General features: G+C 38.5%; 1 protein-coding gene across 3 annotated transcripts; it reads right to left on the bottom strand.

Moving 5' to 3' along the window:
• Positions 1-1974: 1974 nt before the first annotated feature.
• On the bottom strand, positions 1975-17558 carry LOC100228865 (carbonic anhydrase 3). Of its 3 annotated transcripts, XM_072924803.1 has the most exons (8): positions 17092-17536; positions 16020-16217; positions 14732-14795; positions 9025-9157; positions 8097-8189; positions 7221-7286; positions 6183-6338; positions 1975-3164 (listed from the first exon to the last, which is right to left on the bottom strand). In XM_072924803.1, exons 1-8 carry the CDS (start codon positions 17135-17137, stop codon positions 3045-3047), a joined length of 876 nt encoding a protein of 291 aa, XP_072780904.1. In that variant the 5' UTR covers positions 17138-17536; the 3' UTR covers positions 1975-3044. The 3 variants fall into 3 exon arrangements, with proteins under 3 accessions (XP_072780904.1, XP_002198430.1, XP_072780905.1); XM_002198394.7 differs by lacking the exon at positions 14732-14795 and having other exon boundaries at positions 9025-9143; positions 17092-17520; XM_072924804.1 differs by lacking the exons at positions 1975-3164; positions 6183-6338 and adding an exon at positions 6357-6699 and having other exon boundaries at positions 17092-17558.
• Positions 17559-25001: the final 7443 nt, after the last annotated feature.

The following is a 25001-nucleotide window of genomic DNA, read 5'->3' as shown; positions in this document are numbered from 1 at the left end:
TTGCAGACAGGTAACCCACAGATAACTTCTGTAATCAACACACTGGGGCTAGAGAAAAGGTTCTCAATGGCAAACATAAGAAAATGGACTCCCCACACGTTTACTATTGATATATTTTAGTTTAATGAAGTCTAGAAGGGAAGAGCCTAGCTAAAGTTGATTGTGGAAGAGCATAAACTCTGGTGCTACTGCAGCTGCCAATTCATTCCACAGCCCCTTCTTGCTCATGTTCAAGACTGTCAGTGACACAGATGCAGGTACAGCCATACCACTAAAATGTTTCAAATTTCAGGAAGACTCACAGCACCACAGAGCATGGCTGTGCCATTTCTGACCTCTGCAGCAGATGAAAAGTGACTCAGAGAAGGGGCTGCCAATGAGCTGTGCCGTGTGGCTGCATGTCTCATTTCTGTTTCAGAGGGGCTGTTCCTAATTTGCACTGATATCACCAAGTGTAGTCAGGTTTACATGGTATGAAAGTCAAATACAGTAGTAATTCGTTGTGTGCTACCCCACCAAGATGAAAACTGGATGTCTTTCCTTTTTACCAGGTAGTTAAGAACCCAGTGCTCCCTGCTCCTGCAGAGCAGAGTTAGACCACATAGTGAAAATGTGCAGGTAAGAAGTGAGGTATTGATGGATGTTACTACTATGTGATCTGAATTCAGTCATACCAGTGATTAATTTTTCTTGTACTTTGGGAAAGCTGCAAAGCAAGGCATAACCTCTGCAGAATAACAATGAACACAGCCAAAGAGAGCAGAAAATTGCATGATACATGAGCACATTCTAAATGCTGACTCACAGCACTCCACATTTCTCCCTGCTGCCTTCAAAACTCTCCCTAAACTCCTCATATACTCAGTTTACAGCATGATTCACAGGGTCTCTGAAGCGCCGCCACCCCCATTCTTTCACTTTTTATTTTCCTTCTACTCCTACTCTTTCCGTTTTTCCCGATGCCTGCTATACCACTGTTTTCTAGATCTGTCATCATTACTTCCGCCAGTCCTTGAACATAGGAGCAGGATCTGTGAAAAAACTGCCAAAACCCTTTTCCACACACTTCCTCCTATCTGCAGCTCTTCTGGGCTGAATTTAGTCCACTTTTACTTTTTTCTTTAATTACATTAATTATAAATGCAGATAAAATTAAGTCAACTGCATAGGAGAGTCAAATTAGACTTTCTTTTGAGAGATTACTTCAACTTTTAAGTTTCCAAATTAATAAACATGGCTCTGGAGAATGAGGCTTACCTCAGCTGCGTTTATAGCACCCAGACAGCTCCATTGCAAAATGTGACTGGGAAGCCACCATATCATTAAAAATCCCTGAGATTACATGTTCCACATTTGCAATACCAAGAATTGCAAGGAAAAAAAAAAGCCTACTCTAGGATATGCAACTCAGTTTAATAAAGTCCCTTATAAAACAACTTACCTTGTAACTCACAACAAACCAACCATTTTGGAAAATCAATTTTTGCTTCAATTTTCCTTTTTGTAATGAAGGAACATAACCCCTCTTCCATCAACAAGATCAGCAATGTCCTCCTGCCCCTTAACATGGCAGCCAAGAATCCAGTCATTGCTTTGTATTTCCTGTATCCAGCAGCACCTGATTTGTATTTCCTGAGCTCAATTGTAAATTACCTTTCAGTTTACTAAGTTTGGATACAGACTGAACTTTTCCACTCTGCAATCAACTTGTGAAGTTGATTCATAAGATGTTGCAAGAAAGCCTTTGTCAGAATAGAGATGATATCACTAAAAGCATAGATGTGAATGTCGCAAGGATGTGGCTATTTAGGTGTCATGTGAAATCAGTACTCTTGTAGTTCAAATAAGTAGCTTAAAAAGATACGATGCATCAGTTTCTATAAAGATATAATATAGAGGACATTGACAGGTCTTTCTTTAAAATTTTTACTTTTACATGTTTCTAAATAGTAAAAAACTACAGAACAAAAAATCTTAAGTAAATGTATTTATTTTTATTGGATTTTTAAATGCAGAAATAGTGTTATTTCAATTTGAGGCTTACAACCCTGTTTCATTGTTCTTTGTTCCAAAACAAGAGACAAGAACACGTTGGTCAATTGCATTTTGATTAAGAGTCCAACTGTGGTTTCAGATGTTTATTCAAAAACTTCATTGACAGTAGGATTGATTACATTTGTATATGAAATGAGAATTAGTCTTGAAAATAATTAAAAAGACTAAGGACTCTTCTTATTTTAACACTATTTTTACACAGAAAATCAATTTGCATACATGAATAAAATATATATGAAGGATACAAAAACCAACTTCACAAAATTTATGTCACCTTGACTGCTATAATATTAAAATGGAAATTAGTCTTTTAATAAAGAGAACCAGTTGTGACACAAAAAGAAATAGCTCTTCCCCCTTCCCAGAGTTTTAACTACATATAATTCGGTGAATACAATTTTCAGAACAGACCTTTGTTTCACCTGTACATTATTTTAAGAAAGTATAAGTATAGCTCTTTATCAGTGATTATAACACAATCTCCTATCCTTTCATATTTTATGTACCATAGACGAAAAGAGTTTTTAATTTCCAAGAATGCCTTGTGAATTAACTGGTGCAGCTCAGAGCTGGATATGGATAACACTGAAAACATCTACTGAAAAATATGTCTTTAATGGTGAAAATAATTACTTCTCTTAACTGAAACCTCTTTAGCATACAATCAGACAAGCATCAAGGGACATTTGCACAATAGGAAACTGTCCTGTAATTATTAGTAGCATCTTCTTTCTTCCCTTTAACTATTAACAAAAGCTAATGTTAAAGCAGTTATGAAGAACCAAACAGATTCTCTATTTCCATTTTAACAGTAGGATTTGCCTAAATAATGCTATCCTCTGAAAGTGAAATTCTCATTCCACAACTCAAGTTTCATACTCCAGACATACATCTGGAGCTCTGTGTAAATGAAGCAAAAGACACAAAACAAAACCACCTCTTATTTCTAGAGGTTGCCCCTCTCAGAGCCACCCAACAGGAGCCAGGTCCTAGAGGAACGACGCGCTCACCATCCTGAAATACCGCGGCTGAGTTGGGCGCCAGTTATCAACCAAAGGGTGATTGGGTTCGTTCTCGGCATTCTTGGAGAGGCTGCGGAGCTTTGCCATCTGCAGAAGAGTAAAAATTGAATGATGGAAATCCTCTGGGATCAAATCTACAGCCCAGCAATTAAACTAAGGAGGCTGGTACAACTGGAGAAAAAAGTCTCCTTCAAAGATGTCCTTCACCCCACCACCACAAGAACTGTACTCTGTTCTTTTCCTAGTGATACGCTTAGGAATAGTCAAAATAGAAAAATGGGTCCTATTTGAACAGGAGTGCAAAAAATAGTGTCATTTAGGTACTGTCTACAGAACTGTGTACAGTCACAGAAACTGTGGGAAGCACTCAGAAAATGTGAATACAGCAGCTCATTCTGTAATAAACCTCTCCTACTCTAATCCTGCCTTAGGGCCTGATTGTTAAAAATCCTTTAGAATGACAAGGTTTTAAAGCTGAATTATTCACTTCCATGGTAGGTCTACAGCAGAAGATATATTTTGCTGCAGTTACACAAGAAGATCATTATAAATAACAGGAACTGGAATTTAAATCTGGATAAAGTCTTGGTCAAGGTTTCAAACAGTTTGTAAACAAGGTCTGCAGTTTGACTCTCCTTGGTCATATCAAGGTATGTTTCCTTTTTTGAGGGATGCCATATGAAGAGTTCTGCCCATACTCATCAGAACTTTTTAATACTCTTTCTCTAGTGCTTTCTGATTTTCAAAGGCTGCAGCATGTATACAGATACCCTATATTTATTTGTTGTCACTACCACGCACTACTCTAGACCCAAAGTACATCAGCTGTGATTCAGACACTTGAACCTGTCCCTGTTTGAATGACTTACCATGAAAAGCAAGCCTACATTTCCCATGTAAGCTTGAAAACATAGCCCCATGCAGAGCATGCATCACCTTTGTTCGCCAGGAGCTTCTATATGCTGATGTATCTACTTTTCAGTACAGACTTCAAGGCCAATACAAGCAGAACTTCTGACTAGGTTGTAAAACCTGGGTTCACTTTGATGAAACTTGTTCCAGTTTATGGACTGAGCTAGCTCAGGCATCTCAACATTACTCTTCACTGAACAGCTCAGAAAAGCCAGCCGTCTCAGGCTGCCTGAACAATGGTAAGGTCACAGTTATAACCAGCATAATCTGCACCCGATGGATTAATATTCTGAAATTAAATTTAAGATTTCAGATGAATAATTTGTACAGGAAGAGAAGAAAATTGTTCATCAGTTTTGTTAAAACTGATAAATTTATATTGGAGAAGAGTGCTGGAGTTTATTATTTGTAGAAGATCTGCTCTACTCAGTAAAAAACCAACATGTATTCAGGCTACGATTACATAAAGATGAAAAAATTAGTCTGCAATTAGACAGAGTTATTCCACAGTTAAATTCCTGTTCTTTCATTAAAAGTAATCTGAGCAGCTAGGCCACCCACACTATATCTCCCTGGGATTTCTGGTGAATTGATTTTCCTGCAGAGCACTGATTTGCAGCGACTGCACTTCCCCTTGTGGCTAATATATACCATCTGGCTGCAAAAGCATCCAAGAAATCCACTGCAAATGCACACACACTTAAAATAATCACTATTAATGAGGCTGCCATGTACTACACTGTCTAGGATTAGAAATAATTGGCAACACAATCCTCTTATGAATACATTATTTAGAGTGCAGGCACTCTGCAGTGAGGGAAGTATTTCTATTGTATTTCTAGACAATATTTCATATACACTGCCAATTCTGCCTTAAAAGAAGCTACCTCAGGGTATGAGCCAATGTCTCATCTTTATGCTGTAATTTCATCTTTAACTTAAATGCTCCATTTTTTCTACAGGAGGGATAGTTAAAGAACAGTCTCTATGTTACCCAAAACTCACTAATTTTAGAATAGCTGAGAAAAAGACCATAACCCAAACACAACTGAAGTCAAAAAGTCTTTTCATGAATCTGGATTAATAATGTGATTAGCTATTTCTTTAAAAATGCATTTTAAATCAGAGATGCTCAAAAATGACTACTCTTTTCCTAATATAATCTGTAGCTGATCTTCTGTAATATAAACATCTAAGATGATTAATTTTGTGGAAACCAGTCAGACCATATTTGTATTTTTAACGGAAGTACCCACTTTAAAATAGCCCCCGTATTTTAATTTTTGGATGGACAAGGAAACAGAAGGCAGAGCAATTCAATAAACTCTGAAAATTAAGCTGTAAGTTATATGAACACATTACCATATTCCATCTATTGCCAGCTAAGGTTCTCATCATACCTGAGTTGTATTACTTATAAGATAAAGAGGCACTTAAATACAAAGTACTAGAAAATAAAAATAATTCCTTTTTGTCATAACATGCACATCAGTGAATACACTAAACACATGATCATCTCGAAAACTTAAAATGAGAAGCTAAATGTCTAAATATAATACCTACATAATATGTCAGTCCCTTGATTAATATTCATGTGCTTTGTATCCTGGAGTCTTGAAATTTGTTGTATTGCATCATTATAGTCTGCTGACCAGAGGAATAACCTCAGGTGAGAAAAATTACTTGTGTGGTAAGAATAGAATCATAGGCTGAAATGTGCTGAAAGAGGGCATTGAAATTCCTGTAAGTGGATTGGGGGGAAATAAGAAGAGGAAATTAACAAGACATACTTCTTTACAGTAAGTGACCAAAGAAGTTTTTCAGATTAACAATAAATTATAGATAGCTGATGTTTGTGAAAATTTAGCTGGTATGCCTTCCAGAAACAGGTAACATGCATGCAATTCAACACTTCCAACTTGCACGGGACAGACAGAATCACCAATCCCATTACATTTGTATTCTGATAAATTATGGTTTTGAAAGAAAATCCTGACCATCTACACTGTGGTATGTTTTTATTGATTTTAAAAGCTCTGTGATGTCTGTGGGCTTGAACTACCAAGCTGTTGGATGTGAGGCAGTTCTTCGGCTTTTAATCCTGTAATTTCTCACAAATCCAATGACTGTTTTCCTTGCAAAAAGAATAAATTCAGGTTATTGCATGTAAATAAAATCAAGGGCAAAGTTTACCTGGTCTGAACTGACTATGATGGGCTCTCTAAGAATAATCCAGGTAACGCACTCTTCGCAAGGTGGAGTAGTGACAGATCCATGGTATGTCCAGTAGTCGTGAGATTTAGGGAAAAGAATTGAAGGATCAAAGTTTGGAAAAGGAGCATGTTTTCCCTTTAAAATAAAAACAAAACCACAAGAAAACTAAACAGAAAACTCTTCAACAAATCTAGCCAAGATTCATGGGCAGCTCTGTTACTTTAAGAAACAGGCAGTGACTCAGGTACTGTAAATGTATGGACTGAGGAAAGTAAGCACCGTAAACACGAGATATAATGGTGCAGTGAGACGGGGGGACTGAATGACCCTCACAGATGGGCCCAGAGAAGCATGGCGAAACAGAAAACTCCATGATGCTGCTTCTTGTACCTGAGCTAACGCATGTGAAGCGGTGTCCAGTACCAATGTGTTTCACTCATTTCTGTGAAGAAATATTTCCCCTTCTGGCCTCCTTTCTTATGGAAATTCTTTCTATCTATTGAATATTGCATTAGGTCACCATATAATCAAGTGAGACAGGTACTACTTTTATAATATTTGTGCTAATAACAAGTAAGACAGCCTATGAAATGTGAGATTGATCACATAATGTTATCTAAGACACAGATGTCTAGTCAAGTGGCATTTCCAGAGATCCATTAAGCAGCCTATATATTAAAACCAAATGGACCAATTTCTAAATATGCCTTTTATTTGGCACTGCCCCTGAGGCAATAAGGTTCCATGCCCTAGTTTTTAGGTGAGCAAAGACTGGGGAAATTGGTCATTTGCACCAAACTCATAAGCCCCACTGAAGTCAAAGAAGGCCCATATATAAGTGGAAGAAAGGACTTTTCATATTAAGGAAAAGCTGCTCATGGTTTTATTCCCAAATATATTTAAAGACTAGGGAGTCAGACATTGTTATTCTTTTTTTTTTTTTTTTTTTTTTTTTTTTTTTTTTTGGTCCTGAGACTTTGAGCAATCTGCCTATAATGAAAAGCCCAACATCATTACCTTTGTTTTGATAGCATTTATTTCTTCAAGAATTCTCTTCATCTCTGGCTTGGGAGTTTCCCCTACCTGTAAAGAAGAAAGTGTGAGCTAAGCAAGAAGTTCTCCTTGACCAGGTTTCTATATGAGCATCTACCAACTATAAAACTATGAGCATCTATCTAAACATCTATCAACTATAAAATTATAATGCATTAACCCAACCTATCACCCCTACCAGCTTGATAAGCTATGTCTTCCGTCTGTTACCTCTGCCTGTATCCCAACAGATATTATGATAGGGAAGAAGGGAAGGAGGAAATTGTATCAGTACAGAAATTTTAGCATTACAGGTAATTTCACAACATAGATTTCATGGTCAGATATATTGTTTGCAATTGTTGATCTCAAAAAAGACATCCAGCTTTCTATCTCTAGTGCATATCGATTAAACAAGAGATAGCAACAGCTAATATTTCAGGCTGAGGCTGCATGCCCCTAAAAGGATTTTTAAATGTATTGCCTATGAGATATTTTGTTTGAGAGAAAGTTCATGAAAAACCTCGAAGAGATACATGCCCTTGAAATCTGTCCCCAGTTAGCAAAAAAGACAGCTGACTGCTGTTGGTCAGGGGGCCACTTTTGACACATGCCCCATTCCACGAGCCACATAGTGACACAATAGCTGCAGGGACAAGTGTGTGTAGTTTTGGATACCACTTGAGATAATATGACTCATGCTCTGTAACTTGAAAGGGATACATTACTGAAAGTCAACCCCTTCAATGTGGTAGGATCCCTAGAAAATATACCCACCAGAGAGTTTTGCTTTTTTTTACCCCTCTAAGAATAGAAACTTCATAGTATCAATGCAAAGAAGGTTTGCATGCTTCTACTTACTTGCAAAAATATGGCCAAAACAGCAATCCCATCAGTTCTTCTCTTAGCATCAAGGTAATTACTGTATTTGGGATTCCAGTGTAACAAATGTAGCTTGAAACAAAGAAAAACATGTAAAAAAACCCCATTACTCAACAGCAAGCCATCAGAAGGTTGAATTTTACAGTTCTTCACATAACTGTGTGAGTTTGAGGCAACAAGGAACGATAATGAGGCCTTCCAAAAAAGAGAGAAAAAAGGGACAGCAAAGTCATCTATTAGTTATATCTAATTATCTAATAGCATAATTATACTATTTGCTTTAAAATAAACTATAAACATCTGAATAAGAAATTGAAAATATTAACTGTAATCTTGTCTTTAAGCTGAAAAGTTGCTGAAGTAATCAGGTAGACCATGCAGTTCAGATATCATCTACTGATACGTGATTCATTTCCATTTGGCATTCAAATTACACAAATTCTATCAAAGAATCCCTATGAATATCATTCATGTATATTATTAGTCTACATTTCTCATTTTCTTTACAATCTTAAGGTGCTAAAGAACCAAGGTAATTAATTCTTTCCACCCCTTTCTATCACTGCAATTTTATACTTCTACTATAATTCTGTATTTTCAGAATACTGTTTTAGTAAGTTTGGATTGCATCTGAGTAATTCAGTCTTGCTGTGCTGTTTCACACCACACTGGTTTGAGAACATGGAAACCTTTGTTTCACACAGAATTTTTCTTTTCTCCTGCTGTGAGAATGACTTCAACCTGATTTATGTTCATAAGAATCAATGGGAGTAAGAATAAAAAGGTACAGATAAATAAATAGAAAGAATTCCCAGAAAAACAGAGAAATGACAAATTTTGTCCCACCAGAAATAGTGTAAAATTTTATTTTACACCCTGTTTTAGAGCAAGAAGTGGTGAGTCTTACCTCTCCTGCATACCTCACTCCGTTCACAACATGCTCTGAGCCGTGGTCGTCAGACGAACCCCAGTGGAAGTGCAGCTGCCGCAGCCTGTAGACTCCTGGAAGTGGCCCACCTCTCAGCACTGCAATTGATAATCTGCAACAGCATCAGACTCAAGGACCTCCCAATTCTTTTAAATGAAATACATATCTATCTGCAACTTGTGTATTTACATATTTGCTGTACAGAAGTTTTATGTTCTGAAAATCCGCACTGATTTTAGCCACGCGTCAGGCAACTACCTTCAGTCATATGCACCTACAGGCAGAGGAGAACTTTTGTGTCTGGGCTTCCATTACAGTCACTAGAGATCACTGATTTAATTCAGCTGCAAGAATGTGCACCTAGTACTTTCTGGAATAGTCCAGAAATATCTGTACAGGACTGAGAGATCTGGTCCAGGATTTGTGGAAGAACTGTACATTCTAAACCAATATCTGGAGGCAAGGGGAAATAGATTAGATTATCAAATATGTCACAGGATGCCTATGTTTGGGTAACTGAAGTAACCCCCAATCAGAACAGTCAGGTCTCTAGGGTAATTCTGCAAGCCTTAAAGTAGACACTCAACAGACAGTGAGCTGAATTGCTCTCTGGATTCCTTGAACTCCAACTCTGTTGCCTCAAACAGCAGTTTAGATATAACACACCTCACACAGCAGTTTAGATATAACACACCAACTTTTAAAATCCCACAATAAGACACCTAAATATAGAGGTCTTAATCTCCCCCAAATTTAATCTAGATTTGCTGATGTGAAAGTACACAAATATAACCATGACTATGATCAACTATTGAAGTGCTAGATGATAAACAAATTCCCAGAAAACACTACAAAATTGTGTATCTTATTGCAGGCTATGACTTATTTGTTTAATGAGTTATGAAATCACTGATGCTGCTTCTGCTCTAATGGCTGCTCCCTCCATTTATAGAAGAGGAGAAAGAATGTAGAAAATAAACCAGAAAAGCAAATACTGAGAATACAAGCTATTTTCCTAAAAAAAAAAAAAGTCCAGCCAGTGATGAATGATATCTAGTTTTCTAAATAATCTTACTATTTATAAATAATATTGTAAATGAAGGTGGTCTATTTGAAAGAATCAATGAAATATAAAAATGTATTTACATTCAGCAAGATACTCAATTCTCATTCACTTTTTTTGAGGATAGAAGTTACAGCATTCCTATAAAACCTTCAGCAGTTCTCAAGAACTGGTCTTTATATGCCAGAGAAAAATATCCTTCAATCTGAAAATAATTAAATCCATTATCATTTCAAGAAATACAGCACTAAGAGTTGAGGTAACTGTTTTTCTCAACAAATTCCTTTTACTTCTTCCCACAGACATTCATAACTGTGGTGAATACAGTTAGGGTAAGAGTAGTAGCTGACAAGGCCATCAATTCTCCATTAAAATGCATCTGTAAAGCCAAGTAATCCTCTTTAAGGTAAAAGTATGTAATTATTTCCACTGATGGGCCATCAGCAGACATTTTTGATTGGGCATTAGGTGAAGCTCTGCATCATCTCATGCCAACACATTCCAGTTTCACTCATCTATAAATAGGCAGTAACTTTTACCTAGCACATGTTAAGCAGAAAAAATGATGCAAACAATATCTCCTGAAGGACAAAAAAAAATATTTCCTTTCTTTTAATTACAAGTGTGTAGTATTAAACACATAAATACATGAAATGACAATGTAAGTAAATTAAATTTTCCTGCATTTTAAAAAGGGAAAAATAAACAAAACCATTACAAGAATTAAGTTCTCTAATATTTAGCACATTAAAAATCCCAAATTATGTCTGAATAGGTCAAAATTAGTAAGGTTTTTTATTTTTAAGCATGTGCTTTGGAACTTAAATTCTAAACATATCTTTAACCTATTGGGCTTCAATACTATGCAAATAAAAATGCGCAACCACATAACAGAAAAAGAATATAAAATAAAAGTTTATAAAAGAAGAGATGGTATCTTGACATTATTTTTCAGTAATGCTAGTATATATTATTCACATGTAACAGGGATTTTTTCTGATAATTATTACACAGGATATGTTCACCTTAAATATATAAGAGTAATGGCAGAATTACCAAAATATAACTCCCTTAAACTTGCTGCCATTAAAGTAACATGGCCCAGGTGCAGGAATATGCAAACCAGCTCAGGAAGACAGGGGAAAGAAGTATTCACTCCTTTTTTGGTGCCCCATGGTTGCAAACTCTCATCCCATTGCTCAGTGACTGACTCTAAATGAGTTTGCACATCAACCCCAGTGACCCATCAGTGCCTGATACCAGCCATAAAAATGTCACGTCAGTCTTGCCCAAATTCTTGCCCCTACACATCCACAGTGAAGAACGATCTATCACAGAACAATCCTACATGGACACACACATGGACATCTGCTCTGGAAAAAAGCTCACCTTTTATTTGCTCTGTCATCAGCTGAGCAGCATGAGACAAAATGGGCTAATAGAAGAAGGGGCTTTTTTTCACTTTCAATGTAATCACTAGGGCAAGTGTTGCACAGATGGTTGTAACTAAGGCAAGAAAACCCTGTCTCTCACTCTGTGACACAGGAAAATGAAGGTGTCATGCAGTTGAGTGGAGATGGCTGCTCCAGTCACTTTACCTTATTGAGGTAAAGTGCCCTTGACAACAGAAAAGTGACAAGAAGCTTTTCCACATCTACTTGCTGAGCAGCTTCTGTAGGGGTCTGGTTGTTGAATCTGTGCTAGTGTCAATTGTCATTTGCCCTCACTAAAGTAAGACTGGTGAAGTTATGCCTACACGAGTGTCTTCCCTGTTTGCTGTAAAGCCAGGTGAAAAAACCCACAGAGAACAAAACAGACTCATGAGACCAGGGTTGTTTATAAACGTGACAAGAAATGACTGTGCTAGGAAGATTTATGATCTTGCATCCTGCTAAATCCATAAAATGAACTGGTAAACCACAATGAAATGAAATTAGTAATGTACAATTATATGACAATTGAAAAGACACATTACTTTTGTTATGCTGCTTCACAATAGAATCTAACAGTGCAGTACAGAAACCACAGCTCGTTCCCATCAGTGTCACATTTTAGAAGTCATAAAAAAGCCTCTGCTCAGAAGAGGATCTGAAACTGTCCGGCTAACTGCAGGGATAAACTGTGTTACCTAAAAGCTTTTGGAACTCAAATTTCAGTTCTCACTAAAATATTCTTTAAGCAAGCACTAAATAGATATGCAGCAGGATTACGTTTGTTTCTATTTGAACTTTGTACTCGTTTAGGGTCAGACTGGAAAAGAGAAGTGTTAGACAGAAGTCTGTCAGCCTGCCACCCACTCTCACCTACACAACTTTGCCAGTTTTGTGCCCCCAGATCACAGCCTGTTCATCAGTGAGCTTCCAAATCATCCTCATTTGTGATCTGTGTGGCTGCCTCACCTCCAGGGGCAGAAAAATGACAGTCCTCTGTGTAGCTGTAACCTCAGCAGGCCCTTGACTAGTCTAATTAAAAGTCAAGCACTTTTAATTCTAACAATGGAAATTCCAAGTTAACAGAAGCTCAAATCCTACATTCCCTGTACCCAAGTACAGGAGTTCTCAATACCTTCATGCAGACACAACAAATGACAGATTGTCATACTGAAGGAAAAATTTTACTTTGCTGCCTTTTGCCTTATGCAGTACAGCCACTGAGTGGTACAACTGCAAAAGTACTGGGATTTAGTGGTGCTATTTTTGTAACAGCTACTGATTTTTTCCACTGTAAATACAGCAGACAAAATGTTAAGTAACATTTTGCAGGAATCAACCAAAACTGGAATATCTATGGACAGACTTCCCCCTGGTTTAATTAAAGTTACTGAGGTTTGTCCTCACTTTGTAATAATCAGTGAAAAAATGTATGCTTTATTTACCAGAAGTTGATAATCAAGATTTCATTTGCAAAAATAAATGAGATTTCCCACAAAGAGGTATTTGAGAAAATTCTGGCCACAAGTCCTAGTCATGCTAAAAGAGCTGATTACCAACAAGCTCCAATTTCTTACAGTAACTGTCTCTATTTTTTTTTTTTTTTCATCATCCACTTTCAAAGCCACACATTTCTTTGATAGGAAAAACTCTGAAAACAGCATCAAGGTAAGCCTGTAAGAATGTGTTCTTGCACTGAGGTACTCCAAACCCTTCAATGTCACCCATCTGAAAGCCAGTAAAAGAAGAAGTAGGAATCTGTTTGGCTGATGAATGTCCATAGGAAGTTAAAAAAAAAAAAACAATAAACAAAGAGGGAAGATGAAGGCAGGTATCCATGAGACCTTAGTGTATCTCTATCCAGCTGCTCCGAGTTCCATTACCACACTTTTGTATCTTTACTGTTTCTCAAGCAAACACTCTGGTGTAACCATCTAACCAAGGTATCACAACAACAGCCAGAGTCAGTAACTGTAAGGAAGTTATATATCTCAAGGAGCATCATGACAATAGTCCCACCAGCAAGAAGCTCTCAGAACACTTCTCTGATATGAATATTTTATGAATTTTAGAAATAAACAGATTCTGATACTGGAAATAAGATTTCAGCCTTAATTCAATCCAAAATGGGTCACTGCTGGATCTAAAAGAATATCTGAATTGCCAATCAGGCCAAAAAACATAGCAGGGGTAGGCTGCCAAAGTACCCAAGTTTTGGTTTATTTTACTGAGACCAGCTACCTAGAAGGTTTGATTTCAGCTCACCATTCTTTTCTTAATTTTCATACTCCAGCCCCCACCTGCAATCATTTTACAGTGCATAACGTTCAGCTACACGGGTACAGTGACACAGGAAACTGAATCCACAAGAATCCATTAACTTGTATGGATAGGCAGCAGAGGCACGATACTGCTCCTACAGCAACTCCATCTGTCAGCAAAGTCAGCAAAGCTTTCAATTTTGTAGCAGATTCTCAAAGTCAATCAGGCTTTATAAGTAGGTGGAAGTAAATTCTCTAATTCCTTCCACTAGGCTAACCCTAAACATAAAAGTAATAAGGCCTTTTTCAACATAATACCTGAATTACATTGGATGACATTCTAATTGTTTGAATTTAAGAAACTATGCTCAATTGTGAATTCTACAAGTGTTCTTGGCAGGATACACAATAGATGTAAAACTTGGAGCCATTCAAAGTAATTGATTTTATTACTCACCTTGGCAGTTTTTTCAGCAATCTGTTTTATCCAAATTAATGAAAATGTAGACAGAAGTACAGATATGGGTATAACCACTATAACTGAAGAAACGTAGGAAAATAAATGTTTCATTTTCTGGTTAACTCAGAAATAATTCAGATAGAGTAACAGACACATACACAGATATAGAGAGAATGAGTATCTTTGTCCAAAGGAATAAAAGCTTCATTCCTTATATGATTGATATTGCATACGTATGTTTTGTGCAGCTGGTGGTTCTTTTACATAAAAAATAAGCCATTGTACATATCCTGAAAAACTGAAAATGTGTTCAAGTCAGTAGGAGTATGCACAGTGGAATTTGTCCTGCAATTAGCATTATATTAGAGAAAGAACACCACCCACAGACTCTGCAGGCAATGGTATAACAAAGGAGACATAACAACAAACACTGAATGTTTCTTGACTTCAAAGAGTTGAGATATACACCTACTTTTTTTGCAGTGAGTCGCTTTTTATTTCTGAGATCAAAACACAATATTTACTGAGCAGTTCATCTGAAAAAAAATTTAGAACATTCTGAAACTTTCTGCTCTTTGTGGTGAGTGTTGCACCCATGATGTGTCTGGATATTCCCTCCCATTCAAAATCTGAGTTATTTTAACAATACTTTTATTTTTATGCAGAAGATGCAACCATTGGTATATCTAATATACCATTAGATAATATAACAAATCTATAATATACCATTATATATAATAATGGTATATATGTAATATACCATTATATAATATAACAAATACAACAGTTGGTAAAAATGGTAAGTCATGGAGATCTCACATGCCACAGCTACATTTCTTTACTTGTGTATCATTTTATTTGACATTAATATTTTAATTCAAATAAAAATGAAAATTCCCATCTTACTAGAAAAGTTACAAAACTCTTGACTGCATAGTAATTTGTGAGTTTTGATAGCATATTGACTAATCCAGCCTACATACATTTTGATCATGAAACATACATGAAACACAAGTAATTAGTTAAAAATCCATTAAATTAAATCAAATCCACATCCATATATACTTAACATGAAACAATCTATTAGTAAAATTTCTCCTAGTAATTACAGCTGTCAGTCATACAGAAAGTGTAAGTTTTAATGCAGGTACGAAATAAGTCTGTACACTGTATACTTTCATATCTGCAAGTGGATAAAAGATTCTGGACACTACACCTGACACAATTAAATTTTTCAGCCCTATCATCTTAAGACAAAACCTCATTAATGCCAAAAAGAGTTTCAACTGATTAAATACTCTGACATTGCGGCAATATCTGCCTTGTTACTTCATTCATCACAAATTACATGGATATAGTTTTTAAATATTGTAACTTAAGATGTTCTGCTGGGCATCTCAAATAGGTAAAATGGAATTCAGTTCTCACAGATAAAGCCTGGGCCTCCTTCATTCTGGAAAGCAACACAACTGCGATGACTTTTTGCAGTCCCAGAAATTTATCTTACACCTTAATTCACCCTCTACCAAGTTTCTTTGCTGCTCTCTCCATTCCCTGGAATTTTACCTATGAACTTTAAAAGAAGTCCTAGACTTTGCCAGCAGCAGCACAGGGTACCTGGTCAGAGAAACCTGTACATCACACACAGGCAGTACAGAGCACCTTTCCAAGAGCCTGAACATTCAGAGCAGGCTCTTCCATGCCAATTGAGAAACAGTCACTTACATATAATGACAGTTAGAGATGAAAACAAAACTGACCTGATCTATCGAATGAATCATCAAATACAACTCTGCAGGTTTTCCCATTATTGAGGATGGTCTTAGCTGCACCAGGATCATAACTAGCAAACCATGGTAGTAGAGAACTATCATAATGCACGTCTTTGTTATTGATCTCAATCGGTGACTGATGGCGTCCTTTTGCAAAAGGGTAATTTTTGTGCCACTGATCTGGTCCTACAAAAAAGTACAGAGAAGTATCATAAAAATCTTTTCCAGAGAGATATGAATTATACTTTTTACAATTAGCACAAGCTTGGCTTTCCTTAAGTATAGAACATCATTGAAGTGCATTAGTAAGTAATTGCCTAGCTATTATTCATGCCCTGTCAAGAGTTTCGTTGTATAAAAAGCAACCAGATTGATTTCTACCTGGAATAATGGATACTTCAAGTCGTCCAACTGAACCTAAGATCTTACAGCAACCTCAACACGGACTATCAGGAGAGTGTTGAGGAATGCCAAGGAAGAAAACCAGAGGTGTATACTCCAAGTTCAGCAGTGGCTAGGAATATGATGGGATATACCCAAATGATTCAAATGTGGCACCGTGTAGCCATATGGAACCAGAAAAGGCCACTGATCCCTGGACACGCCAAGAATTTGAAACGTGGATTTAATTATCATCAAGATTTTGCCAAGAAGTTCATGTGGAAAAAGCCTGACCAATGCTGAACTGTTCTTCCTGCAGCAGGAGCAAGAAACCACCCATACCCAACCCCTCCGTGCAGGCGGGGTCTGCAGCCCAGCGCTGCTCTTCCTTCATTAGGGCTGGCCTAAAGCCGGATTTTATTGCTATGTCCAATTTTAACTTACATTAGCAGCAGGAAAACTGACTTTATTTAACTCAAAGACCCCCTGCCATTGACCTCTCCTTCCGTCAGCTTCGCCTCTTCCGTGCCTGGAGCGACAACCGAGCGGGCTCGGCCGCGCCCCTGCCGAGCCCCGGGCCCGCCTGGAGCCGCACCCCGCCAGGCCCCTCGGGAAGCGGGTCCCGTTCCGCCCGGGGCTCGGCGCCAGGAGGAGCGGGCCGGGCGCGGCCCCTGCTCACCATTGTCGCTGTCGTAGCCCCAGGGGTAGTAGTTGGGGTTGATCATGGTGCGGTGCCGGCGCCGCGCCCCAGCCTCTGCCGGCGGCTCTGGCAGGACGGCGGCCTCGTCTCACGGCGGCTTTTTATAGACTCCCGCCAAATCCGCGCCCGTCCCCGCCGCCCGAGGCCGGGAGGGCCCCGGAGCCGGGGGCGGGGAGAGCCGCGCTGCCTCGGACTGCCCGCCCGGCTCCCGCCGTCCCGGGAATGCGGGGGAAGGAGCCGGCCGGACAGCGCCGGGAATGCCACGCCAGGGGAAAGGGCTGCCACCGCCTGCCCCGCCGCCGCGGAGATGGGAATATAGAAAAGCACGAATGTCCGGCACTAGGCACAGGACACTGTAGGAAATGTAGGAATGGCTTTCAATTTCAAGTGACATAGGTGCGCATCCGTGCGCGGACAGGCAGCCAGATCAGCTCTAGCCTGGCTGGCTGCTGAAATGAAATGTGCAGGCTGGCGGGGCTTTTTATGGCTGTTTGTAGAAAGCCTCTTTTGGCGTGAGGCCTGTCCGCTCCGATGGGGCTGGGTGTCTCCTCAGGGGCCGCGCTGGAGCCGCGTTTCCCTCCCGGGTGTGTGGCATAGCCCCGGTCCAGGGGCCAGCAGGGGGTCAGAGGATGAGTCCAACAGCTTTTCGTGCAAATGGCTATCACAGGTTCGCACCCTTCCCTAGGAAATTCCCGTGTATTCGTCTGGGTTCCAGCGCTGCTCCCTGCTGCGCGGTCTCCCGTTGCCTTCGTAAACAACTTCCCTGCAAAAATTCGGTGGCATTAATTGCTCCAGCCTTTAAAAAGGTGCTGCTTCCTCTACTGCAATGTTTTCTTGGTAGATGGAAATCATTTAACTAGCTGACGATCCACTTCCCTCCAGCTCCAGATAAAGTCGGTATTAGCAAATTAAGCATAGGATTTGTTTGTTTTGCTTCAGCTCTAATTCATCTTTCATTTAGGAGGGTGTTATGCATCAGATTGCACTTAAAATTGTAAACATGCTTGCTAGCGGGCATGTGTTCCTTATGTGGCACACAGAAATCAAATTACTTCAAAAAATATTTATTCTGACACATAGGGAATTGCCAGATGATATAAAGACAGAGGTTAGCACCAACGGTTTCAAATGGATGAGGGGCTGACTAAATAGAAGACAAAACACTAGACTGAAAGGTGAATTACTGTGATTTAAATTTTAGAAGACTTTCTGTATAAGAAGGAGTGAGCTTATTTTACTTGCTAGTGATGAAATGAGTGAAAAAATGTACAAGTTAGTTGAATAAAAATGCAAATAGCCCAGGATGGAAGTGTGGAGTCATAGTGCAGAAAAAATCAGTATCCCTGAATGCTGTGTAAACTACAGTGGGTGAAATTTAGTAGCTGAAGGTGCTACACAGTGGTCTTGAATCATAGCCCTGGCTGATAGATGTTTTTCTGATATGAAGAAGAAGTGAAAGAGAAGGAAGAAGAGTAGGTCTGTTGGTGATAACATGTCCAGAAGCATTACCAGGCAGGAGCTGCTCACAGAAAAACCCAGGAACAAACCAAGGACATGTTACTGGAGCTGAAGAGACCCTGGTATGACCTCTGAGACAGGTCTGTTGGCCTCATGAAGCTGAATTAGGATGAATTGCAACAGGTGCAGGGGAGACAAGGCCATTAAAGAGCCTCTTTTATAAGATGAGACTATAAAAGCTTAGTGTGGTTTGCATAGCAAACAAATGGTAAGAGGGTAAGTGACAGCTGTCTTTCTATGCACTTCATCAGAGAGGTAAACACCAACAAATTGTAAGAGTTATTGAAGCTAAAGAGAAGTGTCAGCCAATGAACAATTACATATAATTTTGCCATGAACATTTTGAGGCAAGATAACAGATCAAGGTTTGGAAACACCTGAGGTATTCCTGTGACTTTGCAGTATTAAAAGTGGAGATGTGAACAAAGTACACAGGAGCTCTATTTATATCTGACAGAGCACATACTATTTCCCACCTCTTCCTCAGTTTTCACTTCCATTTCTGAGCATCTTTTCACTGCCATGACCCACAGACAAACCTCCAGATCGAGAGCATGTGACATAACAGTATTGTGTCTTTTAAACTGACTTTAAGGGACAGATTTGAGGTTGTATTTACGGCCCAGGTAGGAAGACTCAAGAATTTTTAGATACTGTAATTTCTGTCCTGAGCTCTCAGGCACACAAATTTTTCAGAGTCAGTGTGAACTCCTTGACACTTAGATAACCTAAAAATGACTGTGGAAAGAAAGAAGGAGCAATCTGAGAAAATATTTTAACATTAGACACTTTAATTAAGACCTTTAAATCAAGTAAATAAGTTATTTCTGAGGAAAAACAAATGTCTTCTGTATATGTGCTTTCACTCAACTCTTTCTCTAGGACTTGAAGGTCATCAAGAGGACCAAGTGACACATGAGGCTTTCTTCTGGTTTCTTCTACTTTGATCTTCATCCTTATTCAAAGTAGTGTTCTTATACCTTTCCTCTGGGTTTTATTCCTTTCCCCAAGCCTGAGTATCCTGTGTCCATCAACACCTCTCTCCAGATTAAATACTCACTTCATTCTCAGAAAAGACCTGTGTAGAATCCCTTAAAAACCCTGTTCTTCTCTGCCAAAAAGAAAGCCTTAAAAAGTCTTCACTGGGCTCTTGGTTATTGAACATGGTCTGTACAAGAGAAGTGTTTTAAGAAAACACACAGATGGCATAGAAGACAAACAAGAAGACAAACAAGATTGAATTTGGTCCCAAGCAGAGGTGGTCTAAAAAGAGAAGGGAAGCAGCTAGGTAATCAGGAACACTGGGAGTAGTTCATTATTACAAAGCAGAATAATGAGGGAGTTAGAAATAGTATTCCAGGATTCTTCGTAATCCACCCCATGCATAAAAATCCCTAGAACCTTGACTTCCTATAGTTTTGTTGTTCTTTTATCTTGGTGAGATACAGAAAGTTATTTCAGGACAATTTGTTGAGTCCCCTCTCTGTGTTGTAACTAATAAATCTACTGCTGCTTTAGATAATGTTAAAGTCAGATTTATCAAAAAAAAAAAAAAAGTACGACAGGCTTGGTCTCCAAAGTGATTTAAAGGACAATCATTTAGTTCAGAAATGAAGTTCATTCAGGAAGTGAGATTAAAATTCACCAGACAGCATCTGTCCATGAAAAAAAGCCACAAAAATTCAATACATAGATTGCTATGAAGTTTCTAGTTAGTTAGCCATTATAGTGTTTCTGTAAGCATTACCCAGGTGGCATATATGCTGACATGTAAGTCTCCATTTAAGTGTGGATCAATCTGCTCATGTGTGCTCAGGCACCGAGTAAGAATGATGTCATTACTTCATAAAAGCAAAGTGTACGTATCTGCTGTGAAAATCCCACCATTTTGTCATTTCTGTTCACTTAGGTATAGTTTATATTAATTTGCATTGAATTTAAAGTGGAAGTCAGAAATGAAAAGGACTAGTCCAGTGTTAAACAGGTGATTAGGTTTACCAGGATAATTTTCTAAAGTTTACATAAACCATTTATTCTCAATCTTTGGTTGTAAGTGATAGATAAAATTTTTTGTCTCAAGATCCAAACACACATAAGGAAGATCTGGAAGAGAAACCCACAATCTTTATAAACTTGTACAGCAGTCCCACTTCCCAGACTAAAATGCCCCAGATCTCGCCCTTCCTCTGATCATGTTCACTGTAGCATGTCTTTATCAGAAGACATTTATGGTTCAAATGCCTTTAAATGTTCCATGAAATGGTTTTGATGTAAGGTGAACCTCAGCACTTTAAAATTATGGTCCAGATCCTGCACCTTACCTACCTTTATAGAAGGGCTGAAATATATCAGAACTTAAATAATTCTGCAGTATAGCTAATGAGAGGCAAAGTCCTAGGACAGAAAGTGCAGCAGGAATCCCCCTTCCTTACATGTCATGGAGAAGTGCTCACAAAAGATTCTTCTGTGTCAGCTAACTAAAAACTCTGAGGAGCATGGTGGAAGGGAAGATCTTCAATTGTGAGGCTCCATCAGCCAAAGCCTTGATACTACTGATGGTGCTGGGGACAAAGATACGAAAATTACTTCCAGAAATAGATGAAGAGGTTGTGTTTGCTCGTGTTTCATAACTCACTTCCAGAGGGTGGAGGAGGTTGCTATTTCTAGCAATCCTGACATAGTGATTCCTCCCAAATGACTTTATTTAGGCTTTGCTCAAGGGACTGGGAATTAGTGCAATATCCTTGACTGATTAGCAGACTAGCACCTCCATATATTGTTTCCATCCTTCATGATTATTCACTTCTCCTTTCGGATGCATAAGACAAAAGATCATTAACACAAGAGCCTGAAGTCTCATTTTGACCAAGTACGAGGATAATTCCTGTTCAAAGAGGCAAAGGCACATAGTTGGCCAGGAGATTTAGGTTGGGCAGTTATATTTACTTCTCAGACATATGCTTGGACTTTACACTTCAGACAGATATTTTTCCACATAATACTAATAACCATTAAAACTAGGGATTTGACAGTGGTGATGGAGAAGTGTTTGAATCTTATTCTGAATTTAGGTACAGGTCATAGACAAATATGCTTTAATAAAAGGCTATTCATTCAAATCAGATTGATACATTCATCAATCTAAGAATTACTGTATTTCTTGGTAGTGTAATTGTGTCATCCATCCTGGATTTAGATGTGTAATTCAAAAACTCATCAGATCAGAATGTCTGAATTTTGCTTGGATTATAAATATAAAGGTGTATTTATTCTTTCAGGTTATTTCTGTATCTCCCACAGATCTCAGCAACTATGATGCTTTCATCTCTATCTACAAAAATTCCACATACTGTCATTTTGCTGAGAAAATGATAAAATAGAGAAGAAGCTCTAACGCAAGATAGCCACACAGAGGGTCAAGTTACAGAGTCAGTGAAAAGACTTAATGTGTAACCATAGAAGTTAATGAATAGCAGCCACCTTCTTGCATAATGAAAGAGTAAAGTTTAGGAAAGTTCTGTGGTACTTCTGTAATTTCTATTAGGAGGTCTTGGAAAAATCAGCTTCTGCTGCATTAGGTTATTACAGGATTCTCATCCAAAGAATCTTGTTCCTCGTATGTTTTTTATTTAGAATTTAGTGACAAAAGAAATACAGTGATTGAGAAAGTCCATTATTAAAACAGAAAAATTCCTTTTTCCATTACCAGTCGGATCAATAGAAATTACAAGTAACATCAGACCTATTTTTCATCACATGCTGCCACTTATATAGCACACACCAACTCCAGTTTTGGCTTTTTCATAAAAGCACTGATACAAACTCTGTCACTAATTCAAGCATTCTGTCCCAGATTTTTTTTTTTTTAATTTTTTTTCTTTGCCTCTTCCTCCTTATCCTACATTGTTTATGTAAGGGAGAGCAAGGCAATGGAAAAGCATTGATCTCAGGAGATGAGCCTTTGTCAAAAGGCCATGCTTGCTTCGCTAGAGTTATTTCTGCAAGAAATGGAGAATGCCAGCTCACTCTTCTACAGACATTTAACCCTCAAAATAAACTTTTAATACAGTATTTACAAAATTGAACACAGACTAGAAGGAACAGAGAAGAGATCTGTAGGAAAATTATCCAACCTATCTGGGGTGCCCAAATTGCCAGTAATGAGGGTACAGCAGGTATTTCAGACTATCTTCAGAGATTGCATCTGGAGTCTTTAACTATTAAGTTTTGTGATGAATATACATAACAGCTTAAGTAGAAGGAATTTGAAAGTCCTATGAATATTTTGTAGATTACCAGGAGAGAGCAATAAAGTCACACCTAATATACCACCAGGAGAAAGTCATGAAGTCCCACTTCACAAGAATGGCTATCAGCTGCTTCTAAAGGAAGCAGGCAAAATTATCTATACTTTTATTTGAAGAAAGGAAGATGCAGAAATAGTTCAATTGTTTGACCTTTATTGAATATAAACACACAAAGACTTGAAAATTAGCTGATCACAGCCAGAAGAGTAATTGACTTAAAAGATACTAAGCAGACATTTGTAATTTCATTATTATTAGTCAGGATGGTGGAATATTGCTGCTGGAAATGACATGATCTTCTAGGAAATTGAGTGAAACACCACTTTTCAAAATTATGTACTCAGAAAGTGACATTTTAGTCTTGCATCTATACATGAAAAGCAATCAGTTGGAATAAAATCCCAGTGGTTTTGGTTCTTATTCAACTGGTGGTCAGTTGCAGAGCTACAGTACGCATAAAATTCAACCTGAAAAGTATGCATATGCAATAGAGTAAAAATATGAGGAAAATGTGCTGACAAATGGGAAGCATTTTAGTACCTGTGATATATATAAGCTTGCCTAAAACTAACCTAACAAGATCCAACCTCAGAACTGTGGCATATTTCAAAAAAGTTTTGGGATCAGCATCACATAAGCCAGTTGGCTGACGGTTATGACATCATGTTGATGACATTTCTCTCTGCTTGGAAGTAATGTGATAACGATGGAATGGGCAGCACTGTAGCACTCCAGTAGCCTAAATAACTCTGCAGTTTTCTGCAGATCAAATAAACAGCCAGCTGGTCACACCAGTTAATACTCTTCTGCCCAGCTATAAACTGAATGCCTTCTCTGTTCATCTTCCCAATTAGGCATATTTACTGATAAATCACTGAGTGATTTATTGGCCAAGCGACAAGACAGAAGAAGGAAATAAAGGGAAGAAGAGGGATATGAAGCCTCTCTTGTGTCATAAGAATAGCCTGGACAGGGGACATATGGAGCTCTGAGCTCATTACTGGCAGAACTTTAATGACCTGAACAATGGCACAAAATATACACTCAGCAAGTTTAAGGATGAAATCATGAGCTGCTATCCAGAGGAGCTCAGACAGGCTGAAGAAATGGGCTAACAGGAGCCTGAAGCAGTTCAACAAAAGCGCTGCAAAGTCCTGCACCTGGGAATGATGGGCTGGAGCTGACTGGCCAGCAAGCATCTTTGCACAAAAGGATGTGGAGATCCTGGTGGACAACAGATGTGTTGAGCCATCAGGGTGCCCTTGCTGTGGTGCACACTGAGCTGCACTAACCAGAGTATAGTCAGCAGGTTGGCAGGAGTGATAATTTCCATCTTCAACATTAGTGCAAGTAGTTCTAGAATCCAATTTTGAGCCGGCTGTTGCAAGAAAGGCATCGAATAAGCATTGCAAGTGCAGTGGAGGGCCAGCAAGACAGTGGGCTGGAGTATCACAGGCAAGGAGAAGCAGAGCTCACTAGATTTGCTCAGTCAGTAGACCAGGCTAAGACATACCTGTATCAACTGTGTTTCAGTGCAGTGCCAGGCTGCAGAGCAATTGCACCAAACTACAGAACTGTTTTGGAATTATTGTTTTGTGCTTTGTGCAAACATCAATATAGTCTACCTTCTATTTTTATAGGGAATGTGCGGAAAATAAAAAAGCAAAAAAAAGAAGCTGCAGAAAGCACCATATTGTTTTGTAGCGGGTTGTGCTTAGCATGCCTGGCACTGTGCTAAGGACATTCACACAGTGCTTTTTGTTGGGCATGCCATAGTTGGTGTGGCATGCTACAGCCAAGAAGCCAGTTTGTCATATGCCTTCCACTTCACTGAAATCTGTGCCAGGCAATGGAAAACATGGTAGGCATGAATGGAAACCTATCAACAGCGAGATCTTTGTCTGCCAAAATAAGAAAAACTACATATTGCATTGAATTATTTTGCTATTATGTCACAATCCCCATTTCCCCCCTACAGTTTCTATTGTCAAGGAACTGATTCTTACAGATTAGGAGTAGATAGATCTATAAAATATCATTCTGCCAGGATTTATTGTGGTTTTA

This window comes from Taeniopygia guttata, chromosome 2, assembly GCF_048771995.1.
Source record: "Taeniopygia guttata chromosome 2, bTaeGut7.mat, whole genome shotgun sequence".
In the NCBI taxonomy this organism is placed as follows: domain Eukaryota; kingdom Metazoa; phylum Chordata; class Aves; order Passeriformes; family Estrildidae; genus Taeniopygia; species Taeniopygia guttata.
This window is presented reverse-complemented; position numbering and strand designations above follow the sequence as displayed.